We start from the raw sequence: 27,395 nt of genomic DNA, 5'->3' as shown, positions 1-27,395 counted from the left end.
TATCATATGCAAAGCCTTTGTTAAATGATCCTGGTCATTAAAGTAAATGAATTCTGTTTAGCCTGCATGGAGATTATATTCTAGTTTTATATAAAATGATTCTATACATAAATAAATACCACTAGTATTTGCTATGTGCCAAATAAATCCAAACATTAGAGATTAATCCCAAGAGATATTATTCTGTGTAAGGATCAAGAAAACTTCTTAGAAAGGAAAAATTTAAGGTAGATTTTGAGGATGTCTAGATTATTGGCAATTGAATAAAAAGGCACTGAGTAACAAACAAATGGTTCCATTCCAGAACATTTCTTTAGCAAATACGGTAAAGAGACTTGAAATTGTGTTTGTGGGATAAGGTGTCTATTTTGATAAAAACAGTATGTATTATACAAATAAAAAAAAAGTAAAACTCAGAGTGCTATACTGAAACATGGTTCTGAATTCTAAAGACAATAAGGAGGCACTAGTAAGACATACTGTAGAGCAGAAAAAAAGATTCTATTGGGATTTGGGAAGAGTACAAACATAGCTAATCTACCTATAATAATAAAGCTTTTCCTGGTTATCCATGAAGAAGTTAATAGACTTGAATTAGTGGGAGGAAGAATAGAAATGAAAATTTGTCTATGAATTTGAACACCATCTGAGGCTAGAACTGATAGATAGGATTCCACAACTGATTGATATATGGGGAGAAAAATATCTGAGAGTATCTTTCACATGTTGATGTTTAGACAAATGTAACCACTAAGTGAAACAATAAATGAAGATCCTGGGTTTCAGTACAGAAAGTGTACTTTGGTGATTAAATATTAATATATAATTAATATTTGGTGATGAAGTCCTAGGAGTTTTTCCAATTGTCAAGAAAGTAATGAGAGGAAAGAGACATAAAGTGTTGTCTACATTAAAAACAAAGAATCATGGACGTTATCATAGTAAAAATGGTTAGAGGTAGCAATTCTAAGAATTCCAGCATAGGGCAGTATAAAATCAGTGTTATATAATTAACAGGAAGGAGAGACTGTTTCAAAATGAATATTCTAATTAATATCAATTACTAATAAAGTTCAGAATATTAGAATTAAGAAAAATTGTATGTGATTATTGATGACAAAGCATGAAACTTCTCCATGAAAAGTGCATAGACAATGAACTGGCTTTAAATTTGCAAGCTCTTTAGGGTGGTTTCAATGGATCACACTCTTAACATTTTGATATTGTTATCTACAAGGGTTTACTTTGCAGATAAATGTCACTATACTCAGTCACTCCTGAGTCACAATTGTCCCAAAGGAATTATTTTAAATGAATCTTATACAATAAAAGGGAATATTCATTAGGTCAATATTATCTCTGGGGTGAGTGTTTGATGCAGCTGCTAAATCGCCTCTTGAGAGGCCTCTTTCCCATGTCAGCATGCCTGGTTTGAGGTCAGTCATGCATTTGCTTCTGATTCCAGCTTCCTTACAATATATATAATGAGACAGCAAGTGATGACTCAAGTAGTTGGGTCCCTGCCACTCATGTGAGAGACTGGGGTTAAACTCTGGGCTTCTGCCTTCAGCCTGTCCTGCCCCTGGCTGTTGCAACACTTCACTTGAGGAGTGAACCAGTGATGGAGTTATCTTTGTCATTCTCTGCCATTCAAATGAATAAAAATAAAGAATCTGATAGCTTTAAAAAATTTAGAACTATCTTATGGCTTAATTAAAAAACTCCAAATATACAATGTTGTAGTTTTTAATTATAAAAAATTTCAAGTTTTTCCCATATGTGAACCCTAAGAGATACACAGTTCTAGAAAGTATGATTGCAGTTCTTCTCCAGTAATCCAGTAAGACCTGTGCCTTGCAAACATTAACTTAGGAAATCTCTGTTTACCAAACTAAATATCACTTGCTTTAGAAGTATATTCTTTAGAAGTATATTAGAAGTATGAAATATTGGACTTTCCAAAATGAACATTTATACTTTATATTTTGTGGAAATTGAATTTAAATTCAATATGAATTATTGTATAATACAATTTTGACATCTCTCCATAGTACCTTTCCGTTAACATCAAATCTATGTTATTTCTTATATTCACTGGCAAAATTAATTATTTCTTTTGTTAAATATCTTGTTATTCAGTTGATAAGCTGATTTTCACTCTGATGATGTAATTATAAAAATGGAATGACTTCTCTTTCTAGGCTTGACTTTTTTTTTCTCCTTTCTGTCACTATTTAGTTATGTGCCTCACACACCTCAGTCACTTGCTTAACTTCCTTTCTTTAAAAATAAGACACTTGTGAGTTGACACCAATCCCTAAAAATATACAGTGGATCATCATTTTTGTTTATTTGTGGCACCGGATGTCAGTTCAGTCAGCTAGACTTGAGTCTAACAGCGTTAGATTCCACTTCTGCCTCTGGCTCACAATCAATCTTGCCAGACATTTGAAGCAAGTGAGTGTTTTCTTTTCCCTGTAGTTCACCAAGAAGAAAAAAAAAGTACTTGTTTCTTTCTGGTACAAACATAACAGTTTTCTTGAGAAAGCAAATAGTTCAAGCATAGTTTAAAAGTAGGACTTGAAATTCCATGTAGCACTATGATTAGTTCTCATTTTGCAGGGGTTATCTAATGGTATTTGCTATGATACGTTTCTTCCAAACAAATGGCAGGAGGTGGAAGCACTGGGGAGGTTTTAATGAAAGGCCATATCTGACCACTCAAGGTACAGGTGAGATGAGCTATTAGGGGATAGAGATGGGTTCTGTATTAGTCCATTTTTGTAGCTGTAATGAAATATTTGAGGCAGGTTAACTTTATAGAATTTTATTTTTACTCATGATTCTGAATCAAGGTCTAAACAAGAAGATCAAGGCATTTGAGAGGGTCCCTTTGACTATTTCACATTCTAATGGGAGCATGCATGTCCATCTGAATCTGTGGAGACTCTTTTCCCCTCCTTATAAATCAAGCAGGATTCATTCATAGGTGCTTCCATCCTTATGCCCTGTTCTTCTGCAATCATTTCCCAAAGGCCCTATCTGTAATTATCACACTTGGATTAAGTTTCCACCCTCCTAATGCTGTCAACATAATACTTTGAGGATCAAGTTCCCGCAAGAGTTTGGACAGGTGAACTTGTGTTCAAACCTTGACAGACTCCCTTCCAGCCTGCTGAGAACCCCAGTTTACATTGCTCCCTAGTACCAGTATAATAGATTGGCAATTATTTATAAATTTAACATGCCATGTTCTGTTCTATGTTCTGAGGATTTTTCATAAAACAAATTAGACAAAGCTTTTGTTGTTATGGTACTATATTTTATAATAGAGAGACAAATGCCAGACAAATACCATCTACTATGCCCTGTGGTTGTGTTATAAAGAGATAACAATCCAACCAGATAAAGTAGTAGATAGTTAAGGAGGCTGATTTCAGATAGGATGGTCAGGAAAGGTCTCTCATAAGTGAGGTGATAGTTGAAGGTAGAACTGAATGCCTTCAGAGCATGAGCCGCGGTGATATGGAGGAACGGGACACTTTCAGTAGAATGGAACAGTGAGTGTAAAGGCCATGATGTGGGCTTTCTGCTTCATATTTTGGAGAAACCAAAGGAAGCCACTGAGGTGAGGGTACTGAGGAAGGAACTGTGGGAGGAGCTGAAATAAAAAGGGAGTGGGGAGGAGATTGTGAAAGGTGTTGCCCCAAGGTTTGAATGAGATGCACTACTCCTGGAGGGTTTGAATGGAAGAATGACATAATCTGGTCAATATAGTAAAAGATTCTGACTCTGGAGTCGGGAATGGACTATAAGGAGCATGAGTGGATTTAGGGAGAACAGGGAGATGCTTATTTCCATAAGCCAGGTGAGAGAACGCAGAGACTTGGAGCAGTGATGATGGAAGTAGTGAGAAGAGATGGGATACTATACATAATTAACAGCTGATCTGACAGAGTTTACTAATGGTTGTAGAGTATGAAAGAAAAAGAGGGTTCATGGAAGTGTCTCCACTGCCTCTCTGAGAATCCAACTACAGAAATAAGACAATTTATGTCTAGGGCCTGCCTCCACTATCTTTTAAGTGCTCTAAACTTTAGCTTGTTTTGGGTTCATTTTTATACGTTCTTTCTCCTAAGCACAACACAAATCCTCATTAATGCAAAATTTAAGCTTATTTTAGTTTTCACTGTTTTCAAGAAGATTGAAAAATTATCCTGGAAGCTGTCAGCTTCCTGTCATCTTTCTACCATCTGAATCCTTGCTTAAAAGCCATAAAGATATTGCTCATTAAAATGACTTTGTAAGGCTGTAATTCAGATTGAGCTGCCAGTTAACAAATGAAGTAGATCTTACTTCCCTACTGTTTTTGTGTTTCTTCTTCTATTTGTAAAGTCATGGAGCCTCAAGAACACAACTCTAAATGTTCAACAAAGTCTTTCTTTTGACTAGTCAGCTCCATTCTACTTTTAAAAAATTGTTTTATGTGTTTTGTAAAAAATTAAAAAGAGAAATATATAAAAGTTTATTACCTGTGGTAGAAAAATTCTTGAAAAACATCCTTTTCTCTACAGCTTAAAAATAATTTTTCATAATAGTGCTTCTGTGATACCACTGGTGGTATGGCAGTGCCCCTATTTTAACTCTGTGGAAAACACTGATAATGTTATGGTGTTTCAAATTATCAGCAGACTGTAATTCTTTCAGAAGTTAGATGAAAATAGTTACTTAGTGTTTTCAGGGTTACATAATTTATTTCTTTTTTAAAAAAACTTTTCTCTCTCTGTCTCTCTCTCTCTCTTTCTATTTTAAGATTTATTTATTTATTTGAAAATCAGAGTTACACAGAGAGAGAAGGAAAAGCAGAGAGAGAGAGAGAGAGAGAGGTCTTCCATCTGCTGGTTCACTCCCCAATTGGCCACAATGGCCGGAGCTGTGCTGATGGGAAGCCAGGAACGAGGAGCTTCTTCCTGGTCTCCCACAGGGGTACAGGGACCCAAGGACTTGGGCCATCCTCCACTGCTTCCCAGGCCATAGCAGAGAGCTGTATCGGAAGAGGAGCAGCCGGGACTCAAACCAGCACCCATATGAGATGATAGCACTGCAGGCAGTAGCTTTACCTGCTATACTACAGCTCCGGCCCCACTTAATTTATTTCATATAGCTGCACAAGGGCAGTTATTCATGGAGTCATTATTCAGTAGTGTATCTTGTTCCTGAAAAATTTGAAATGCTTTGAATGGGCATGCTTTGTTATTTTCAGTAATCCAAGTATCCTAAACTTTTTCTAGCTCTAATCTTTTTTTTTTTTTTTTTTTTTTTTTTTTTTTGACAGGCAGAGTTTAGACAGTGAAAGAGAGAGACAGAGAGAAAGGTCTTCCCTCCATTGGTTGACCCCCCAAAATGGCCGCTACTGCCAGCGCGCTGCGCCGATCCAAAGCCAGGAGTCAAGCACCCCCTCCTGGTCTCCCATGGGGGTGCAGGGCCCAAGCACTTGGTTCATCCTCCACTGCCCTCCCAGCTAGCTCTAATCTTAATCCTAGCTCTAATCTTAATCATCGCTTTTCTGTGATGTCTCATTAATCTTCAAACCTATATATTAACAGTTTTTGCTCCTTTGTCTTCATTTAATATACCATTAAGAAATAATAAATCTAAACATTGCTACTTTTAAAAACCTCATTTTTGTTGTACCTTATATGAAATTATATGAGAACACTTTTATGCTTTTTATAAAAAAAAGATTTATTTATCTATTTGAAAGTCAGAGTTATATATAGAGAGAAGGAGATACAGAAGAGGGAGACAGAAATCTTCCATCCACTGGTTTACTCCCCAGTGACCGCAATGACCAATGCTGGGACAGGCCAAAGCCAGAAGCCAGGAGCTTCACCTGGATCTCTCATGTGGGTGGCAGGGACCCAAGTACTTGAGCCATCTTCTGTTGTGTTCCCAGGCAAGGAGCAAGAAGCCGGATCAGAAGTGGAGCAGCCAGGACTCAAACCGGTGCCCATATGGGATGCCCGCATTGCAGGCATTAGCTTTACCTGCTATGACACAATGCTGGCCCCATGAATACTTTAATGACAGTTTGCCAGTATTAGACAGTGACTGTTATTCTATGGAACTCTTTTCAGAAGTGACATTAAAATGTGATGTAGATTAACATGTTTTTGTTCATTTTTTTTTCTTTTTATTCCTCACACTTTCTAAGAAATGTTTGAGTGCAACATCTCTTACATTATATAGTAAATTATATTATATATAATATATATAATTATATAGCATTATATAGCAAATTAGTGTTTTCACAACTATCCATAATATTCTTTACTCTTCACAAACTTGCTAGCTGAGTGTTAAGGGCATCCACATCATTTGTCCTACATCAGTGCTTCCCATTCAGATGATGCATTTTTCTCCCTTTCCTCTTAGTAATTGAAAGTTAAAGATTTGTTTCATTATCTTGCTCAGCCAACCACACTCTAGCCTACTTCTATTACATGAAGAACTTCAGTATAGTTTCTTTTTTTTTTTTTAATATAACGTTAGGGAAATATCACTCCTATGTTTTGTATTTCTATATCAAAGTAAAATGATTCCTATTTGTTTTCTTTTGTAGTAATAGTCTTCATAGATACCTAATTTATTAAGCACTTAAAATTGCCTTTCTGACTAATTGCATGTTTTAAAGGATGTTAAAATTATACCTCTTTTTTTAAAAAAAGATTATTTATTTTCAAGTCAGAGTTACACAGAGAGAGGAGAGAGAAAGAAAGAGAGAGAGACAGAGAGAGGTCTTCTATCCCATGATTCACTCCCCAATTGGCTGCAATGGCAAGAGCTGAGCTGATCTGAAGCCAGGAGCCAGGAGCTTCTTCTGGGTCTCCCATGCAGATGCAGGGGCCCAAGGACTTGGTCCATCTTCCAAAGCTTCCCCAGGCCATAGGGGAGAGCTGGATTGGAAGTAGAGCAGCCAGTCTCAAACCAGCGCCCATATGGGATACAGGCACTTCAGGCCAGGGCATTAACCCGCTACACCACAGTGCCGGCCCCTCAAATTATACCTCTTATGAAACTTTTATAATACATCTAAGCTATAAACATTTGGTGAGCTTATTTATTACTCATTCAGTCTCTATTTTTTTTTCAGTAACTGACCAACAGGAAATATATAGATATAGGACCAAATTGTTGAACCTAGGGCTCATCATTTATTTTGGGTTATATATTTACTGGGAAAATGCTCGTGGTATAAGTAAACCTAAGGAAGTCATATGAAAATTGGAAAAGTACAATACCTGGAAAGCACAACAATGTGCAGAGGCATGTGACCACACTTGGTTAAAGCTGAGGAAAAGTTGGATTCTCCTACAGCTATGCATATCTATGAGGAAAGAGTTTAAGGCCTATGGATGAATTGTATATAGCAGAGATGGTTTGCAGGATAAAGTTGTAGTCATACATCTTGTTGTATGGAACATGGATTGTGAAGGCTGTAAAACACAGGCTGATAATTCTTGATTTTCACATACGTTGACATATAGACCTCACCGCAAACATTTTTGGTTTGAGTTCCCCGTATTTTCTTTCAAGAACACTGGTTTATGCAAAGATATTTTGATGACTGTTGTGTTCTAGGGAAGCTTTGAAGAGGACCTTTGCATAAAGGAGTCGGTGCTTTGCCTCATTTCAAGAGGTCTAGCAGAGAATTTTTGAAAGCTTTTAGAAATGGGGTTAGAAAAAAAGGTTCATCTGAGAAACTAAATGACTTATTTATGATTTTCCTGGAAACCTTTATTTGAAATGTTTTTGGGGTGGGCATTTGTTTGTTAATCTTCTGTTTGGAGCACCCACATTTGATGTGCATTGGTTAGAGTCTAGGCTGTGTGTCCATTCCGACTTCCTGCTGTTCAGACTTTGAGTGATGGTTCAGATGGTTGGGTGCCTGCCACCAAAGTGGTAAACTCTGATTTTGTCCCAGCCCTCGTTATTGTCATGGTCTAGCCCCAGTTTTTGCTAGCAATTGAAGAGTGAACCAGTGAGTGGGAAATCTCCCTCTGTCTCTTTGTCTTTCAAATACATTAAAATTTAAATAAATAAATAAATGAATAAATAAAAGATCTTGGAATTATACATCTTCCCAAGATGACTTCATTCTTCTGTTTGAGATAAGTTCTTTCAGAATTTGATACAGTCACACTTATAAGCATAGATAAAAAGACAAAAATCTAAAGCCAAGTAAAAGCAAAATTTGAAATTCAGAAAATATAAAACTTTGTAAAAAAACTATAAAATTTGAAAACTTTGTAAAATATTTCTGGTCTCTTTTGGTTTATGCAATAAGTAAGGATTTTTTTAAAAATGATGTATTTATTTATTTGAAAGTCAGGGTAACAGAGAGAAAGGGAGGGACAAAGACAGAGAGAGATCTTCTGTCTGCTGATTCACTCCCCAAGTGCACACAACAGCCAGGTCTGGGCCAGGACAAAACCAGGAGTCAGGAACTCTACCTGGATCTTTCACATGGCTAGCAGGGACCCAAGTACTTGGGCCATCATCTGCTGCCGCCCAGGTGCAGTATCAGGTAGCTGGACCAGAAGCAGAATAGCAAAGACTTAAACTAAGCCCTCCAATAAAGGCTATGGTCATATCAATCAGCAGCTGAACCCATGGAGTCACAGTGAGCGACTCTGGTAAGGAATTTAAATTAGTAGGAATTAAGTGTACTATATGCCATCTTTCCAATATTACTATTCAACTGAATTAGAAAGAAGTTACTCTAAGTTTATGTGAATATGAAAAATAATGATATATTAACTGTTTCTATGGCTTTAATTTTTATCTTTATGACAATATTGGTCTCCCTTTGTCACACTAACCAGTGAATAGAAGCACAGACTTTTAACAATTTTTTCATTTTTTCTATTTTCATGTTGTCACCTTTCCAGAGTCTTTATTTCATATAAATTATACTATGAATTTTATGCTAAATTACTCCATTTCTTCATTGCTTCCTTCACTGAATTCCAAATAAATAGGCTTTCATCTGAATTTTCAGACTGAAAAGTCTGACTCAGATGCTCTTATGTCAGTGCTGGTAGCTATGTCATTCTATTTCTTTTAAAATGTGCTGGCTTTGGAGGAGACACAGCTGGCTGCAGGCCTTGGCTAATTGACCTTTCTGCAAGTTATTCTATCTCTGAATTCCTCATTTTTCTTCTTTTCATAGTAAAAACACTTTTATCTTCCTGGTAGAATTATTGTCAAATCTAAAGATAACATATATTTACCACCTAGAACACAACAGGTCCTCAGTAACTGGTAATGGAAAAAATATGGAGCTAAATACAAGTTCTACTGATTTGGTGTATGAATTTGGTTCTAATACTCAAAGGCTTTAGTCAAGGTCTACACTTTTAGGGAAGGAACTTCTAAAGTTCCCACCGAGTTTTATTATCCTGTATTTTATAAAATCTGAGCATTTTGCATATTGTTTCCTTCACAAGAAAGATCAGGATCTCAGATTTATAGGAAGGTAATACAACTAATGTAGAAAACCATGTGTGCTGTCTACTTTAAAATGAATGTGATAACAATAAAGACCCACAAATATTTCAATGGTATTTTGCATTATGTTATTTTAAGAAGCTACTCTTCTATTTATTTGTCATTAGTCCATATCATATTCTAGCTCCCTTGAATAATCATACAAAGAACTCTTTCCTTCTTTAATTTTAAAATTTCTCCTTAAGTAATTCATCAACTGCAGTCTGCACTTATTTTCCCTAATTCCTTCAAATATGTTTTTCATGGTCCCTAAAGTGAGATGATATAATCTCTATTATGTCTAAATGTATTTGGAAAATTTAGACTATTTTAGAAATATATAATTTTAAAATATGGAGCATTTATTTTTAAATAACAAAAAAGTAAACACACTATTGTGTAATATTGAGGTGACATAGATGAAACAAATTATAATTGTTATGCTCTTTTTAAGTATATATAATTTACTATAGTGAAATAGAGCACTCAATATGATATTAGAGTGTGGGTCTGTGTAGTGAACAAAGAGGAAAGAAAGCTCTTGTTAAGGATTGTGTGTGTGTGTGTGTGTGTGTGTGTGTGTATGATCCAAAGGCCAAAATCGTTTTCTGAACCTTAATTGCCTTTATAGTCTATATGGGAAAAATTGTTTTTGCAAATATAGAGTTATGTATTGATTTTTTTTCAAAAGACATTATTGGCTTGTTTATAATTCTAACTGTAAACTCATGAATCTCTACTATAATACCACTAGGATTTAAAGATTGTTTTTGCTTCATGATGATTGAAAACTGGTCCATAAATGGGATTAATTATGCTTGATTCAGAGTGTGTGGGAGATCAAATAAAGGAATGTAATGGCGTCAACACTTAAATGCTTAGTAAATGAAGTCTTTGTTATTCTTATTTTTCTCACCTCTTTCTTCAAAAAATTATGTTTGGCTAGGTACATGGATTTTCCTAGCATTGAAAAAGCATAGAGCCTATGGTTTCTTTTCAGTGACATGAAGTAGCTAAAATTCTACCAACAAGCTAAGATCTAATGGTTGAGTAAGAATTGACTAAGAAAAGTTGTTAGAAAACAAAAGGATGCAAGTATGACTGGAGAATAGTTGTTCATGGGAAAGTTTATGAGGTTACTTTCAAAGGAAAGTTGAATACTGGGTCATGGAGACCTTAGAATGGACTTTATATCTTATGTAAGTGTAAGGGAAACCATTGGAGAGACACAATTCAATTTATGCTTAAAACCTATTTTGACTCAAGTGTGAGAGTGAATGTGAAAGGCATAATAATGAACAGAGGAATATAGTGAATTGTTAATTTCGTTAAGATTTGATGGTCAAATACACTAGGCACAGTGCTGAATTGAGTTCAGGGGCTGAGAATAGGACATGTGAAAGGTAACTTGCTGATTTCCAATGTGAGAAAAGGGTGGGTGCAAGTTCCCTTCACAGAGATGGAGACTGCATAAGGAATGGATAATTTGATGAAGAGTATATAGAGACCAAAAGTTAAGGGTGGATTTGTGATGTTTGAGATGCCTGAATACATTCAGTGAAACAGTCCAGATGGCTAAGTATTAGATCTAGACTAAGAAGAAAATTTCCTATACCCATTTTGCTGATACTTAAGATATTTGTATGATACATGTCTCTCACTGGCTTGTAGTTTCATTATATGTAAAGAATATTTCTTTATAAATTTTGGCTCTTCTACAGTGTTTTACACAAGGCAGATAATGGTTAGGGAGAAGAATAAAAGGGAACTGACATATATTGTATCTCACTATATATAATAAATGAGCTAACTGCATTTGACTTTGTCCTCCTGAAAGGCTATTGATTTTTGCAGATGTTCAAACTGAAGAGCAATTAAATGACTTGCCAAAGCTCACAAAGTAAATGAAAAATTCAGACTGTGTAGCCTGAGTTAATCATATTAAACCCCCTGCCTCCTATTGAGCACCTGGTAAATCTCATCTGTTAAGAAATATACAGGCACTTATTGTTATCAAACCCACAATATGCTAAGATCCTACCATATAATAGTAAACAGGAAAAATGTGCCATTTTTGATGCTGATCATCTAGTGTGGGAGTTAGAAAATGAACATGTCTATGTAAAAAACAGGATGATATAATAGAGAGAAATGGGGACTTTGATCTCCTTTAGATGAGGTGGTTAGGATGAGCTAAGCTTGAGAATAATTTAGCAGAGAGCCAAAGATAGGAATAAGGAAAGAATGTTCTAGTTAGGGAGAAAAATCTCAGTGGTAGAAAAGAAAATACCTCCCCAGCTTGATCATGGTCAGAAAATATGACAACTCTGGGTAATGTTACTGTAAAGACAGACAGCAGCCAAGCCACAGAATGCTTTGCAGGCCATCCTATAAAATACAGATTTTAATCTGTATCTCAATGGCCAACCATTGAGATATTTCAAGTAAGGGGGAAACATGATCTGCTTTGTATTTTAAAAAAGTCAACTCTGGTTTTTGAGAGAGGAAGGAACTCGGGACAAGAGTAGAATAAAGGTCAGTAAGACAGCCCTTGAATTAGTTCAGGTGAGAGATTCTGGTGGTCTCCAAAGGGTTTTGGCATGGAGATGAAGGGAAGGACAGTGATCTAAAACACACTCAAAACAATCCCAAGAGTAAATGTTGATGGAAGGGTTATACAAGTAAAGAATGATCCCAGGTTCTTGGTTTGAATGTCTGATTAGATGACACTTTTTACTAAGATTGGGGATGTAGAGGCAATTCCTTTGATATGAAAAGCAAATGTTCTACCCAATAAACATTTGTTGAATTAAAGAACCACTGTATCAGTCAGGTAAGACAATTTTGATTATATAATTAAGTACTACATTTCCTTGTATGAGCCTTCACTTATGAATTGTATATGGCTACTTTCACATCGTAATAAGAGGTAGGTAGTTACATCAGAAGCCCAATGGCCCACAAAGCTGAAAATATTTATTTTTGATCCTTCATAGTAAAAGCCTGTCAACCCTTACTATATAACATGACCTAAATCTAAATTTAGATATGGCATTGCTTTTTTAATCCAATGGCTGTTCATTCTCTATAATCTTTATATAGTGTCTATACTTTTCACTATCTTCTTATTACTAAATTACATCTTCCTGTTTTGTATTCTTGAGTTAGTTTACTAAAATTGTTCTCTAGTTCTTCCCATCCCCCTCCATTTAGTGTGGTGTCCTTCAATGTTTATTTCTTCTTACCACCTAAAATTGGGTCTTTCGTAAGTTAGAGTTTTCAGCTTTTTGTTCTGTCATTTCCTTAATATCTTCATAGCTCCATATTTTCCTTCTTTCCAGTATCTACACAAATACCAGATTACCAAAGAAAACGTCTATATTCAAAAGAGCTTCCTAACTGTAAACCATTGTTCGTTCTCCTATTATTTATCATTACTGATGCCCTGCTCTGTTGTTTATTTATTCTTTGTCACTCCCCAGAGACTGTCCGTTCTATACGGTAGGAACATTAACAGTTTTGTTCACAGGTTTATTTCCAGTTCCTAGAACTGGCACATAATAGATACTCAGTATTTATTGAATCAAAAATCACTCTATGATATTCTCTCTTTAGGGAAACTTATCCATATTTACATTAGCAATTATTAATTAGAAGACATCCAGTTTACATTTCTATATTCTAAATTTGATAATTCTCAAAGCCTAGATCTCTAATACAACAATGTTATTTAAAGATTTATTTATTTATTTATCTGAAAGAGTTACAGAGAGGGGGGAGGGGGAAAGGGAGAGGGAAGGAAAGAGAGAGTTTCTATCTGCAGGTTCACTCCCCAAAGGGGCCACATCAGCTAAGGCTGAACCAGGCTGAAACAAGGAGCCAGAAGCTTCATCTGGGCCCTGCCTTCCCACCATGAATGGCTGGGGCCCAAACATGTATGGCATCTTCTACCGCTTTTCCCAGGCTATTAGGAAGCTGGCTCAGCAGTGGAGCAGGGGGCTGGTGCTGTGGCTTAGCTGGTAAAGCTGCTGCCTACAGTGCTGGCAGGGTGCTGGTTTGAGTCCCAGCTGCTCCACTTTTGATCCAGCTCTCTGCTGTGGCACAAGTCCTTGGGCCCCTGCACCAACATGGGAGACCTAGAAGAAACTCCTGGCTCCTGGCTCTGGCTGGGCCCAGCTCCGGCCATTGTAGCCATTTGGGAAGTGAACCAGTGGATGGAATACCTCTCTCTCTCTCTGTCTTTCCCTGTCTCTCCGTTTGTAACTCTGCCTCTCAAATAAATAAAGAAATCTTAAAAAAAGAAAAAAAAATATATATGGAGAACCTATTCTTAGATTATATTTCTCATTAATGAAAAATTGTAAAATTCAAAAATAACCTCTCGAAAGTATATCTAGAGAAGAGATAGACAAATATTTTTCATGAAAGTCCAGATAGAATTTGTGGACCTCATAGACTCCTGTGCAACTACTCAACACTACTATCATAGCATGAAAACAGCCAAGGACAATAGGTAATGTATGAGCATGGTTGTGTTGTAATAAAACTTTATTTGAAGCCATTAAAAATTTAATTTTTACCTGGCAAGAAGTATTATTATTATTTCATTTTTTTCAATCATTTGAAAATGTGAAAAGCATTTTAAGCTTATTGACCATGCAGAAATAGGCTACTGGGACAGATTTGACTTGCAGGTTATAGTTTGTCAACTCCTGGTCCAGACAGTTCAGCTTGAACAAGCTGTAAGTATAGCTTTGAATGTACTTGAATATTGCTGGGAATGTGTAAGTGACCTAAGAATAAGCTGAGTCTCTCACAGGAAGCATCAAAGCCTGGCAGAAAGCAAACATGGGCTCTGCTGCTCTGAGACTCCCAGGCATTGTAACAGATAATGGATAAATCACAGAATTTAAGGCTGATACATCACAAGTAATTTTCAGGTGTTTTTCTCTTTTGATACTGGAGAAGAAATGTGCAAAATGGGTAATTATTTAAAATTTCTTTTAAAGATATTTATATACTTGAGTCGCACACACACAGATGGACACAGAGAGAGAGAGAGAGAATCTCCCATCTGTTGGTTCACTCCCCAAATGTCTACAACAGCTGATGCTGGACTAGATGGAATCCAGGAGTCAGGAACAATATCCTGGTCACCCATATGGATGGCAGGGGCCCAAGTGCTTGGCCACCATCTGCTGACTTCTCAGGCATATTAGTATGAAACTGGATTGAAAATGAAGCAGCAGGGATTTGAACAGGCCCTCTGTGATATGGGATGTTAGTGTAGTAAGCTGTGGCTTAACCACTGCACCATATAATGACATTAAAAACTAACAAGTTGAGGAGTCTGTGCTAATGTACAGCAGTGCTGATATGAGTCCTGGCTGTTCCACTTCTGATCCAGCTCTTTGCTATGGACTGGGAAAGCAGTAGAATATGGCCCAAGTGCTTGGGCCCTTGCACCTGCGTGAGACACAGAGGAAGCCTGTGGCTCTTGGCTTAAGATCAGTGCTGCTCCAGCCATTGCAGCCATTTAGAAGACCTCTCTTTCTCTCTCTGCCTCTGCCTCTCTGTAATTCTCTGCCTTTCAAATAATTAAAAAAATCTTAAAAAAAAAAACCTAACAAGTTGAAAATCTTTAAAATCCCCATAGTTACTTTCTTGACTGTCTGCCTATTTTGTCTTCTTTTGAAAATCAGAAGAACTGTGTTTTCTCTAAAAGAAATTGTAAACTCCTAGTGGGAAGAGTGTTTCTAATCCAAATCCCTGTGACATTGCTCCTGAAACTTGGAGACCTTCAGCTGTATAATTATGGAAGAGAATAAGCTGATAGAGCTGTCAGAGCACTGTGGTCACTGCTGATGCCCATTGTATGTACCCTCCAGCAACCCTCTTCTTTCTCTGTGATCTTCAACAGACAAGATGAAGGAAGTAGGGTATAGAGCAGTGTGACCAAAAATTGTATCTGTAAATATCTAAATGTTTCCCAAATGAATAGTCCAGTGTTTCAGGGTCCAAAAACATGATTTTGCATACTGATGTTAGAACATAAATATTGTGCTAGGTAAACTGAAGTGCATATATTTACAAGGAAACTTCAAAAAGTATGTGGAAAATGGAATTAAAATATATTAATTTTGGTGACAAATTTTTTGAAATCCATGCATGGTTTTTTCATAAATTCATTTTCCACAAACTTTTTGAAAATCCCTCATGTATATATATATATCCCTTTTGATACTGCCATTCTTTAGTGAGGTCTAGTTTTGCTCTAATGATGGATGTGTGAGAGTTTTATTTCCTTGATTGAATTGTTAGGTCTCTTTCTTTACCACGTAGAAAATTTAGCCATGAGGCTAAAAACTAAATTTGCTGTTAATTTGTTAGGTAAAATCAATCTACACCACACGGTGCAGAATCATAGTTTTCTGAATAGACAAACTGAGATTTGAGACACAATAATACCACTTGTGACCTTGGGGAAGTAACTTAAATGGAGTCTGCTTCCTCACTTGTAAAATGAGAATCTTGGTAGAAATGATGAGGCAACTAATAATTACAATACCCTGTAGGGTTGTTTTGAATATTAAATAAGATATCATGTATAAAGCATCTGGCCAAGTGTTGTGTGGAAGAACAGTGCCTAGCACAGAAAAAGCATTTGATAAATACTTAATGGTTTAGCAATTACAGGATGAATGAAAAGTGCCAAGCTCTGACAAGGGTTCAATAAATGTTAGCTATCTTTCTCTTTCCTCAAGTGCCCTCAGTATTCTACAAGGCACTTAGCATTTCTGTATAAGTGTAAAACCATGGTGTTGGGGCCAGCATTGTGGCACAGAGAGTAAAGCTGCCACCTGGGACACTGGCATCCCATATGGATACGGTACCGGCTAGTGTCCCAGCTGCTCTGCTTCCAATCCAGCTCCCTACTAATGGCCAGGGACAAGCAGCAGAAGATAGCCCAAGTACCTGAGCCCTTGCCACCCACATGGGGACCTGAAGAAGCTCCTGGCTTCCATGTGGCCCAGTACTGGTCGTGGTGGCCACTGGGATGTGAACCAGTGAATAGAAGATCTCTCTATCTCTCCCTCTGCCCGGCACTCTTTCAAATAAATAAGTAAGTCTCTAAAACATGGTGTTTTAAACTAAATACCAAAGGGTCACATTGTGTGTAGGCTCAGATCAGTCCCTGTGGTGCTTGCTGTGAATATGCTAACAAAACTAAAAGGTTCTCTCTAACACAGTGAGAAAGTGCATCATTCTCCCTTGTCCCCATATTATTCTTATAGGATTTCAAAACTGTGCAAGTGACCATCCTGTAATATTGAGTGATATTTTCCAAAAGAAATTCCATTTTGATACTGGAGTGATTTTCTAGTATTGATAAGTCAAGGCCTAGTTTGTAAGCTGTTTCCTTTGAATCATTGTGGAAAATGAGGCAAACTTCAAGTATATTGGAAACATCAATATAGGGGAACAATGAAAAGGAGGGTTTTCAAGGTAGCTCTTAAACTTCTATACCCCCATACTCATATGTCTATAGTAATAAGGTGCCCTTGCCTGGAGCTTTCCTCTGTTTGTATTAAGCTCTACAGCATTTGTGGTGCTGCATAAACCACTTATGTGGATGCTTTAAAAGCAGGGCTTTTGAAGTGCTCTGTGCAGTCTGTGGGCTTGGCTGCAGTGAAAATACTGCATTTGTCATTCATGATGCAGTGATTCTCTCACTCCCCTCGGGTAATTTATTTTTAACCTGGCTGATCTTGTGTATTCAAATAACCTGAGAAATCAGCCCCTTCTTTCTGGCAGAGACTATCAGGAAGAAAAGAGAAGAAGGAGGAAAAGATGACGAAAAAAGAAAATAAGATTGAGTATGAAAGAACCCTTATTCAACTCCATATGTGGTGTATTTTAATTACTGAACAATGAGCTCATTTATTTTAAGTACAATCTTCCTTTGTTTATTTGAATATAATCAACATAAAGTTTTAAGTATATAATTTCAGCCTGGGGTCACTAAAGAACAAACAAAAAGTAATGCTGACTACAAAAGTCAAATATTTTATCATATATGGATTATACTAAGATGTGGTTTACCTGGACTTGATTATGGGAAAACTACTCCAGAAATAATAGCTAGCACTTAACAAGGGGGCCACCCATGCTCCAGACACTGTTCAGGGGGCACTGTTCTCAGCTTTGACAGCTACTGATTTATTTACTCTTTCAACAGCCAATGAGATAGATAATATTATTATTCTCAGAAGCCCAGATTGGTTAGACAATTTTCTGAGAGTAACACAATTTATAATACACATATGGAAGTTATCTTTCATACAATCTTTTAAGACTGATAGGGGATACTTTTAATAATTATACAGAACTGGGGCCAGTGTTGTAGTATAGTAGTTAAAGATGCTACCTGCACTGTTGGCATCCCATATGGACCCTGGTTCATGTCCCTGCTGCTCCATTTCTTTTTTTAAAAAATTAATTAATTTATTTGAAAGACAGAGTTACAGAGAGGCAGAGGCAGAGAGAAAGAGAGAGAGGTCTTCCATCTGCTGGTTCACTCCTCAATTGGCTGCAATGGCCGGAGCTGTGCCGATCTGAAGCCAGGATTCCAGGAGCTTATTCCAGGTCTCCCATGCAGGTGCAGGGGTCTAAGCACTTGAGCCATCTTCTACTGCTTTCCCAGGATATAGCAGAGAGCTGTATCAGAAGTGGAACAGCCAGGACTGGAACCAGCCCCCATATAGAATGATGAAACTGCAGGAGGTGGCTTTACCTGCTAAGCCACAGCACCAGCCCACCTGCTGCCTCAATTCCAATCCATCTCCCTGCTAACTTAAGTCCTTGATACCCAGGTTGTAGACCCAGAAGAAGCTTCTGTCTCCTGACTTCAGCCTGACCTAACTCAGGCCATTGCAGCCATCTGGGGAATGAACCAGAGGATAGAAGATCTCTCCCTCTGTGTCTCTCCCTCCTCCCTCTCTCTCTGTAACTCTGAATTTCAAAACAATAAATAAATCCTCAAAACAATAATTATACAGAACATATGGATAAACCAGACCTCGCCTTTGATAACTAGGATGTATGGTTATCCTAAAAGTTAGGGATCTGAATCCAGGGCTCTGAGCCTAAGTCTACATGTAAGTCAAACTGGTAGAATGCCATTTTCAGTAATTGGCCATCATTTGCCTATTTTCTCATCTCTACAGCCTTAATCTATGGACCCCTAGACTCTTGCTCTCTAGTCTTCTCTTTCCACATATCCATAACACAACTCATATATCCAATCACCTAACCTCAGTTTGTAAGCAGAGCAATCACAGGTTAACAATGATAAGCAAGACAGAGTCCTCACCATCTGGGACCTCAAAAAAGGAAGAGTTAGAGCCTCATAATTTTCCTCAGGGAGTAAGTTTCAAAGCACTATCTTTCTTTGCTGTGTCAAAGAAGTGCTCATTGGTTACTTGGTTACCTAAAAAGAAACAAAAAAATGGTTGAAATGCTTTTAGATCCATCTGCAAAAATCCTCTCATGCTTTGTGACGAACAGAAGTCTATACTGAACCAGAATCTTTTTAGAGATCAGCCAATAAAAGATATGATGCTCTCAAAGGAATTTTATGCTGCATATCCAACTTCAAAATGTTAGTATTAAAATTTTAAAATGGAAGTGCAGCTGGTTTTTCTGCTGAGTTTATCAGTGATGAGTCACCTATTTTTATTGCATAAGAAATGAAATTTAGTGTTGTAATGTAACAGTACACTGAATTTAGGATGATTCTTGGAGCATTCAAGATGTGCCTGTTTGTTCGGGGACACTATGTCCTTTAAGATATCTTCCAAACTCTTTAATCTTCTGTAAGAAAGGGATTTTTTTTCTTTCACCATTTGAGGAAAATTGATCCATCACCTAAACAACCACACCAACTGGTGTGTAACAGGTGTCACAGAAGCAGAGTATGCAGATTGGGCACTTGCACTTTACTTTTTTGCACCTTTGTTGGCACTGGGTACATATTTACTCTAAATACAGTTTAAAGAATTAATTTTGCAATCTTCCCACTTTTCTGTTTACTTAACATTTGAGCTTCCCATTTCTTAGAAGACTTTAACTACATCTGAATTCTAGCTGTGAGTTTAGAACTGTTAAACTCTAGTGGAGACAGGAAGGGATTGGGTTTTGTTTGGTCCAAATGTCTAGTGTAGGGACTGAAGGAAAGAGGAATAAAAGTTGTCTTTATTTTTGCCACATGGAAATAGCTTTCCTCATAAATCCTCCAGAAATCAGGAAGAACCACAGTGTTATCATGGATGCTGATAGGTTTGAGGTAAATAATTGTAAATGCTTCATAGTTTAAAGAACGTGTGCGAATGGATCTTCAGACAATTTATAGAAAATGGGGCCAATGTTGTGGCATAGTGGATAAGGCCACCAAGTGGGATGCCAGCATCCCATATGGGTGCTAGTTTGTGTTCCAGCTCTGACACTTCCGATCCAGCTTTCTGCTAATGACCTGGGAAAAGCAGCAGAGGATGATCCAGGCGCTTAGGTCCCTGCACCCATGGGGGAGACCTGGAAGAGCCTCCTAGCCTTGGCCTGGCCCAACCCTGGCTATTGTGGCCAACTAGGGAGTGAACCAGCAGATGAAAGATACTCTCTCTTCCCTCAACCCTGTCTCTCACTCCCTATATCACTGAAACTTACATAAATGTTTTAAAAGACGTTTATATTAAATGAACTTTCTGAAAAAGTATGGATTTCAAAACTTTTTGCACTAAAATAAACTTGTCTTTCATTCTATTTTCCACAAACTTTTTGAAGTACTCACATATATTGATGATTTGAAGGTTAGCATTTGAATTCTATCAGTCTACTAAGACATACACCTTTTTATAATGGTTTTATTGAAGATATCTTACTTTAAGAATACATTACTAAGAGTTAATTGTGAATGATTCACTACAAAAAAAATAAAAATATGTGAGACAATTCTTGTGCTAATTATTTTAATTTAGTCATTCACAATGCGGACATATATCAAACCAACCTGTTATTGATGATAGTTATATATAATGTTATATATGATGTTATAAATTGTGTTATATATTATTTTGATTGTCAACCAAAAAAGAAATACAGGAATATTTCAAAATCTTAGTTACTATCTACACAAAAATCTCAAACTATTTGGAAATTATATATATTTGTATAATATATATTTTATAAAGCAATTATGTTCTTAAGTATAATTAATGAATAAATTTTTGTTTTTGTTCATTCCCCATGTTGAAGACTATGAAATTTAAAAGTCTCGTTGTACAAGTTAGTGATCCTAAATGAGTTTTAAATTTCTTTATTCTAGACTATGTTCAAAGATACAATCAAATATAAATTTCACAGCTAGTGTACCTCTAATGAGACAGTGAATGTTTTTCTTAAACTAAAATGCACACTTGTATAACAATATTAATTTATATACTTATGAATGTACTATTAAATTAACATTTATTCATGCTAAAGTGATGTACTTTTGGTACAGAATATGTTTCCTCCATTTGTTACTACTTTATTCATTTTGTTTTTATCCAATGTATACAGAAACAAAGGTATTATTAGATATCAAGGCCAAAGAATTTATCTTGTTTGTCTTCCTTGGATTGGAAACCAGTTGTGTGAAAATCAGAAAAAATTCTTCATTTATTTTCTTCAATTTTTAGACAAGAGAGGTGTAATAAATTTATTCTAGATCTTAAGACAACCATAGTTAAAGTCAAAGAAATTGGGGCCGGCACCATGGCGCACTTGGTTAATCCTCCGCCTGCGGCGCCGGCATCCCATATGGGCGACGGTTCTAGTCCCAGCTGCTCCTCTTCCAATCCAACTCTCTGCTGTGGCCTGAGAAATCAGTGGAAGATGGCCCAAGTGTTTGGGCCCCTGTGCCCACATGGGAGACCAGGAAGAAGCACCTGGCTCCTGGTTTCAGACTGGCATAGCTCCGGCAGTTGTGGCCATCTGGAGAGTGAACCAACGGAAAGAAGACCTTTCTCTCTCTCTCTCTCTCTCTCTTTCTTTCTCTCTCTCTCTCTCTCACTCACTCTCTCACTGTCTGTAGCTCTGTCAAATAAATAAATAAAAAAAGTCAAAGAAATTGAAAACAGATGCACTTAGTTTTACACGTTGAATAAAGCTTTGGGAACTCATGAGGGAATGTGCTGTTAACAGGTAGCCCTGTCCCTCTATATGCGACAGAGAATTTTTTTTTTTTTTTGACAGGCAGAGTGGACAGTGAGAGAGAGAGACAGAGAGAAAGGTCTTCCTTTGCCATTGGTTCACCCTCCAATGGCTGCCGCCGCCAGTGCGCTGCGGGCGGTGCACCGCGCTGATCCGAAGCCAGGAACCAGGTACTTATCCTGGTCTCCCATGGGGTGCAGGGCCCAAGCACTTGGGCCATCCTCCGCTGCATTCCCTGGCCATAGCAGAGCTGGCCTGGAAGAGGGGCAACCGGGACAGAATCTGGCGCCCCCGACCGGAACTAGAACCCGGTGTGCTGGTGCCACAAGGTGGAGGATTAGCCTAGTGAGCCGCGGTGCTGGCCACGACAGAGAATTTGGACCTTGAGAATACTGGTGCTGGCTTATTTATGACCAACAAAAAGTATATTATGTAAAAATTAAAGAAATTCAAATAAGTGGAACTTTTTACCAAAAATAGTATTTAATTGTGTGCGCTTCAGCAGCACATATACAAAAATAGTATTTAACACCCATACCTGATTTATATGTTACCTAGTATCCTCTCTCCTTCAACATTCAGTTTAAAAACCTTATTTAAGCTTAATATGTCAAATTACAGACCAAACAAAATTCCATCTTATACTTATAAACGATGTGTATAATGGCCTAAAAGAGCTCTATAATAGGTACAATTTCATTAGTGGGGCATGGTAATACATAAGCAATTTAATTTGAAACTAAGCTAGTAGTACAGAAATATATTTATCTAACTTATACTGTTAAATTCTTAATTTTCAACCTCTATTGATTTAAATTACACATTCCTTTACAATAAAACACACCAAAGAGAGCCCTAATGGTGTTTTACTTTGGCTTTCCTATTGTGATAGCTTTTGTAGATTTCCCCCATCATCTTTTCATTTAAGTCTTCCATGGGACATTTGAAACTTTTATATAGAACAAGAAATGACTATATAAAATTTTGCAATTTTTACACTCTGCTGAAAAAATATATAATCTAAAAGTACCTAAATATTTATATAAAAATTTACATGTAATATAAATATATTGAGATGTCACCAAATATATTATTCATGATTTTCTCTTTATTTTAAAATTATTTATGGCTATGTAACATTAATGTCTATACATGTTTTTATTATAACATTAATATATATACATGTTTTTATTTCAATTTTGGGAGGGAATTTTTAGAGATTATTTCTTATTAATCTATTCAATGAACATTTGTGCATATTATGTTGGTTCTTTGGTAATAGCATTACTGGTGCTTCATTATTTGGATGCTGTATTAAAGAACAGTGTGACATTGTTTTTTATTTCTTTATGGTGGCCCATCTAATCTATGAAATTTTTTTCCAAAGACAACATTTGGATGAAAATGCAGAATGTATATTCTGAACACAAAATTCAGATTTAAATGCAGATTTCAGATTGTCAAATGTGTTAGTAAAAATATTTAACAAAAAAATACAGTATGAGCTTCTAACAATTGAACTGGAGGCCAACCCTAAAAAAATAGTATGGTAACAATTGCTGATAGAATATCCCCTGATAGACTATCTTAGAATATCGATTCTATCATTGACCAGCATTGTATGATTCTTGCTGAAGACAGCAAAACTAGACTAAATGAAGCAATTAGTAAACTTATTGAAAAGCATTGCTTACCAATGAGATATGTCTATTTTGTTCCTCTGACAAATATAATTTGGATGTTTCATTTTGAATATATTACAAGGTTTAGATTAATCACTTTTTGTCATGCTGAAAAATACAGCAAGATTAGTTGACAATATGATTTCTTTTTTAATAGTGGCTAGCATTCAGAAGCTTCCTGCAGCCTCTGTTCTAACAGACATCAACTTTCCAATGAAAGGACGGAAGGGAATGGTTGATTGGGCAAGAAATTCAGAAGATAGGGTTGTCATCCCAAAAAGCATCTTCACTCCTGTGTCATCAAAAGGTAAATATAGGCTATAATATGAACTTTGGACAAAAAATTTCTGATGTCATTTAATGAGATATGAGGTACATGCCATACAATGAATAATTTGGAAACAGCCTGCAATCATATATATAAATTAATTTTGTAAAAATAGAAACTTGTCTAAATTTGCTAAAGGAAAGAATCTATTAAAGTGGGAAAAAATACAAGTGCAAATTATTGACCTGAGATTAGCATGGTCAAGTTTTAGTATTGAACATTACCCTGGGTTAAGGCATGTGTTCTAATATTTTAACTTTAGATATTGAAATGTTACATGTTCCATGGAAAGTCATTTTTATTTCTGCCTCATATTAACTTTTACTTTGGTTTGAAGATAATATTTTTACATATAAAGATAATTTTTGGAAAATTGTTTTAAGAACATCTTAAGTTAGCCTCTAAAATTGAAGGCTAATTTCTAAAGTGACATTCTTATTACCAGGCACTTGATGCTATTTATATGATCTCTTTAACACTTAATACTAACTATATGTTCACTTTAACACTTACTATGATCACTTTAACAATTAAAATGGCATTAATAGGCATAATTAAAAAGAGGGAATGTTCAACATGGGAAGCTGTCCACAAAGCAGACTCAGAGAAAAACAATCACACTAAATTGCACTCTGACCTCAGAATTAGCCACTAAGGCATTTGGATGTGGCTGAAAAGCCCATGAGAGCATTTCAGGCATGGAAAGCCAAGACACTGTGGCAAAAAATATCTTAAATGAAGGATCTCTGTGAGTGAGACCCCAGTGGTAGGAATGGACCATCAAAGAAGGATGTACTTTTCTCTGAAGGGAGCAGAGAACTACTTTTCTTATGGCCCTGTCTGAATACTGCCAGAGTTTGTGGTCACAGAAGGCTTCTGTAACCTTTGCAGCTCATGGCAAGAGCTCAGCTCATGGCAAGACATCATAAATAAGAGTGTTAATTGTTAAATTAACAACAGAAGTCACTGTGCACTTACTCCCTATGCAGGCCCTCTATCCTTAATGAGTTGCACTATCTGAGAATTAACTGCAAAACTTGTTCTCAAACAGTACTTTATACATTGTGTGTGTGTGTGGGGGTGCAAACTGTTGAAATCTTTACTTAGTATAGAGTTGGTCTTTCGTATATAAAGTTAATTAAAAATGAATCTTAATAAAGAATGGGATGGGAGAGGGAGTAGGAGGTGGGATGGAAGTGGAGGTGGGAGGGTGGGTATGGATGGAAGAACCACTATATTCCTAAACGTGTACCTATGAAATTTGCATTCATTAAGTAAAAGCATAAAAAAGAATACCTATGTAAAATGTGGGATATACTTGAATGCTACAAAATAAAGATACGAAATTTGTCTTGTTAAAAAGAAAAAAAGCCGGCGCCGTGGCTCAATAGGCTAATCCTCCACCTTGCGGCGCCGGCACACCGGGTTCTAGTCCCGGTTGGGGCGCCGGATTCTGTCCCGGTTGCCCCTCTTCCAGGCCAGCTCTCTGCTATGGCCAGGGAGTGCAGTGGAGGACGGCCCAGGTGCTTGGGTCCTGCACCCCATGGGAGACCAGGAAAAGCACCTGGCTCCTGGCTCCTGCCAGGATCAGCGCGGTGCGCCGGCTGCAGCGGCGGCCATTGGAGGGTGAACCAACGGCAAAGGAAGACCTTTCTCTCTCTGTCTCTCTCTCTCACTGTCCACTCTGCCTGTCCAAAAAAAAAAAAAAAAAAAAAAAAAAAAAGCAACATTGTGTCCTTATTGTCACTAAAGATTTTTGACCTTTAAACTTAATGCTCCAAAAGAGAATTGGCACTCTTTTCCCATGTAATTAGGAATTTAAACGCTTTAAATGCAACTAAAACAACTTCTTGTCTCAGTATTTTGAAGGAATATTTGTTTCGTGATGAAAAACTACCAAAAATACATCTTACAGAACTATCATCAATGTAAAGAGTAGATAACCTGTCCTATGCATGGTTAGGAATGTATTTATCTACTCAGCTTCATTTTTTCATCAAAAACTACAAGAATACTCTGTGATGAATGTGTTAAAATTTTATAAAATATCATCTTTTCCTTGCTGTTTTACTAATATTTTTAATGTTATTCTTTCTAGAATTAGATGAGTCATCTGTATTTGTTCTTGGAGCAGTTCTATACAAAAATTTAGATCTAATTTTGCCCACTTTGAGGTAAGCTACAAAGTAATAAGCTGTTGTAATCTTTGTAAATTATTCTAAAATGTGATTATAGCTCATTCTATGAAAATTGTCAAATAAGCTTTGGTAATACAAAAGGCTTTTCTTAAATGGAATGGAAAATACCAATTTAATGAATAGGTCATTAGCATATTATGCATTTGAAAACAACTAGAAAAGACAATTTTGGTGTCTGATTATAGCCCTGAGTTTCTTTTGTAGCTAATCATGACTTGCCTTAAGACTGAAAAAAAAAATTCAATTCTCTTTAATAGGATGGGTCATTGTAAAAATTAATTTGTCTTCTTTCTTTATTTGTGCTTAATGATGCTGTTCATCAACATTACATGAAATTACAGGAGTGTCATGATGACAGGGAAAGCATGGTTTTGTTTCTCATTTGCACAGACCTCAATTTGTTTAGAAATAAATTTTCAATTACAATTACATTAAGAAAAATGATATTGTTCAATTAGAGAACTATTTTGGGAAGAAATTATTTTGATTTCTTTCTTCCTAGTCATAAAATAACGATTACAAATGTAATTCTACCAACATTAATTTATTTTCTCTGTTGTCTTATCTGTTTTGCCAAATCTCACAGAACATATCATTCACATGTATTAGGAGAGTGATGTTATCACTCATGATGATCGTTTCCTCCATACCACACCATTTTAGAGAATTTAAACCAAGTTGTATTTTAGTAACACACAGCCACTGTCGCACTTACCTTTTTCTCATGCGATCATAAATAAAGCTTTAAGTGTTTAGGGATGAGAGAATCTGAATGATGTGTATAGTTATACCAGGGCACAACAAATAGACTAATAATAAAAACAATTAGAGTTTAGTCCAGCAGAAAATGATCTCCAAGGAAGCAGCAGTGAACAGTTGAGATTCTTTGAAAAAAATCCTCCTGTGTGAAGCATGTCATGACCATTCATGTGTTGTTTTGTTGATGGAATGCAGGTCCTCTGTCAGCCATAGAGACAATCATGGGAAGTTGAGTTTTCTTTTCTCTCTTCTCCTTTACATAGAATTCAGGATTTATGTTTGGTTTTGCTTTGCTAATAAACAATTCTCAAAAGTAATTCTCTCAATTAATCAATTTTTTAATTAAAAGACATTAGACATGTTACAGAAAAAAATATCCGTAGTTACTCTTCCACTGTCCATAGGATGTTTATTGGAGGAGCATTGTGCTGAACTTGAAAAGGCTCAGATAATCAAAGTTAGACAGTTATTTCCACAAGATGTTCATTTATATAAAACTTATTGCACAAGCAGTCCAGAGTAAACACTTAAAATTAGGTGACCCATGTTTTAATTTCAACTTAACATGACAAGAGTTTTATAAGCTTGTCTGGTCACTCAACAATTGTCCACCTTCAGTCCCCTTTAAAA

At 36.5% G+C, this 27,395-nt stretch overlaps 1 protein-coding gene across 8 annotated transcripts in view; it reads left to right on the top strand.

Annotated features, from left to right (window-relative positions):
• Positions 1–27,395, top strand: part of ADGRB3 (adhesion G protein-coupled receptor B3) — an 857,936-nt gene that overhangs the window by 438,766 nt on the left and 391,775 nt on the right. For all 8 annotated transcript variants that reach the window (XM_017345224.4, XM_002714524.6, XM_089333072.1 and 5 more), the window contains 2 exons: positions 23,638–23,787; positions 25,907–25,982. In XM_017345224.4, coding sequence (XP_017200713.1) covers positions 23,638–23,787; positions 25,907–25,982 — 226 coding nt within the window. The remainder of the gene's footprint in view (positions 1–23,637; positions 23,788–25,906; positions 25,983–27,395) is intronic.

The sequence above is a fragment of the Oryctolagus cuniculus genome, chromosome 5, assembly GCF_051225735.1.
Source record: "Oryctolagus cuniculus isolate XC-2025 breed Fujian yellow rabbit chromosome 5, ASM5122573v1, whole genome shotgun sequence".
Classification (NCBI taxonomy): Eukaryota; Metazoa; Chordata; class Mammalia; order Lagomorpha; family Leporidae; genus Oryctolagus; species Oryctolagus cuniculus.
Note: the sequence above shows the minus strand (reverse complement) of the source record. Positions and strands in the feature narration are given on the sequence as shown.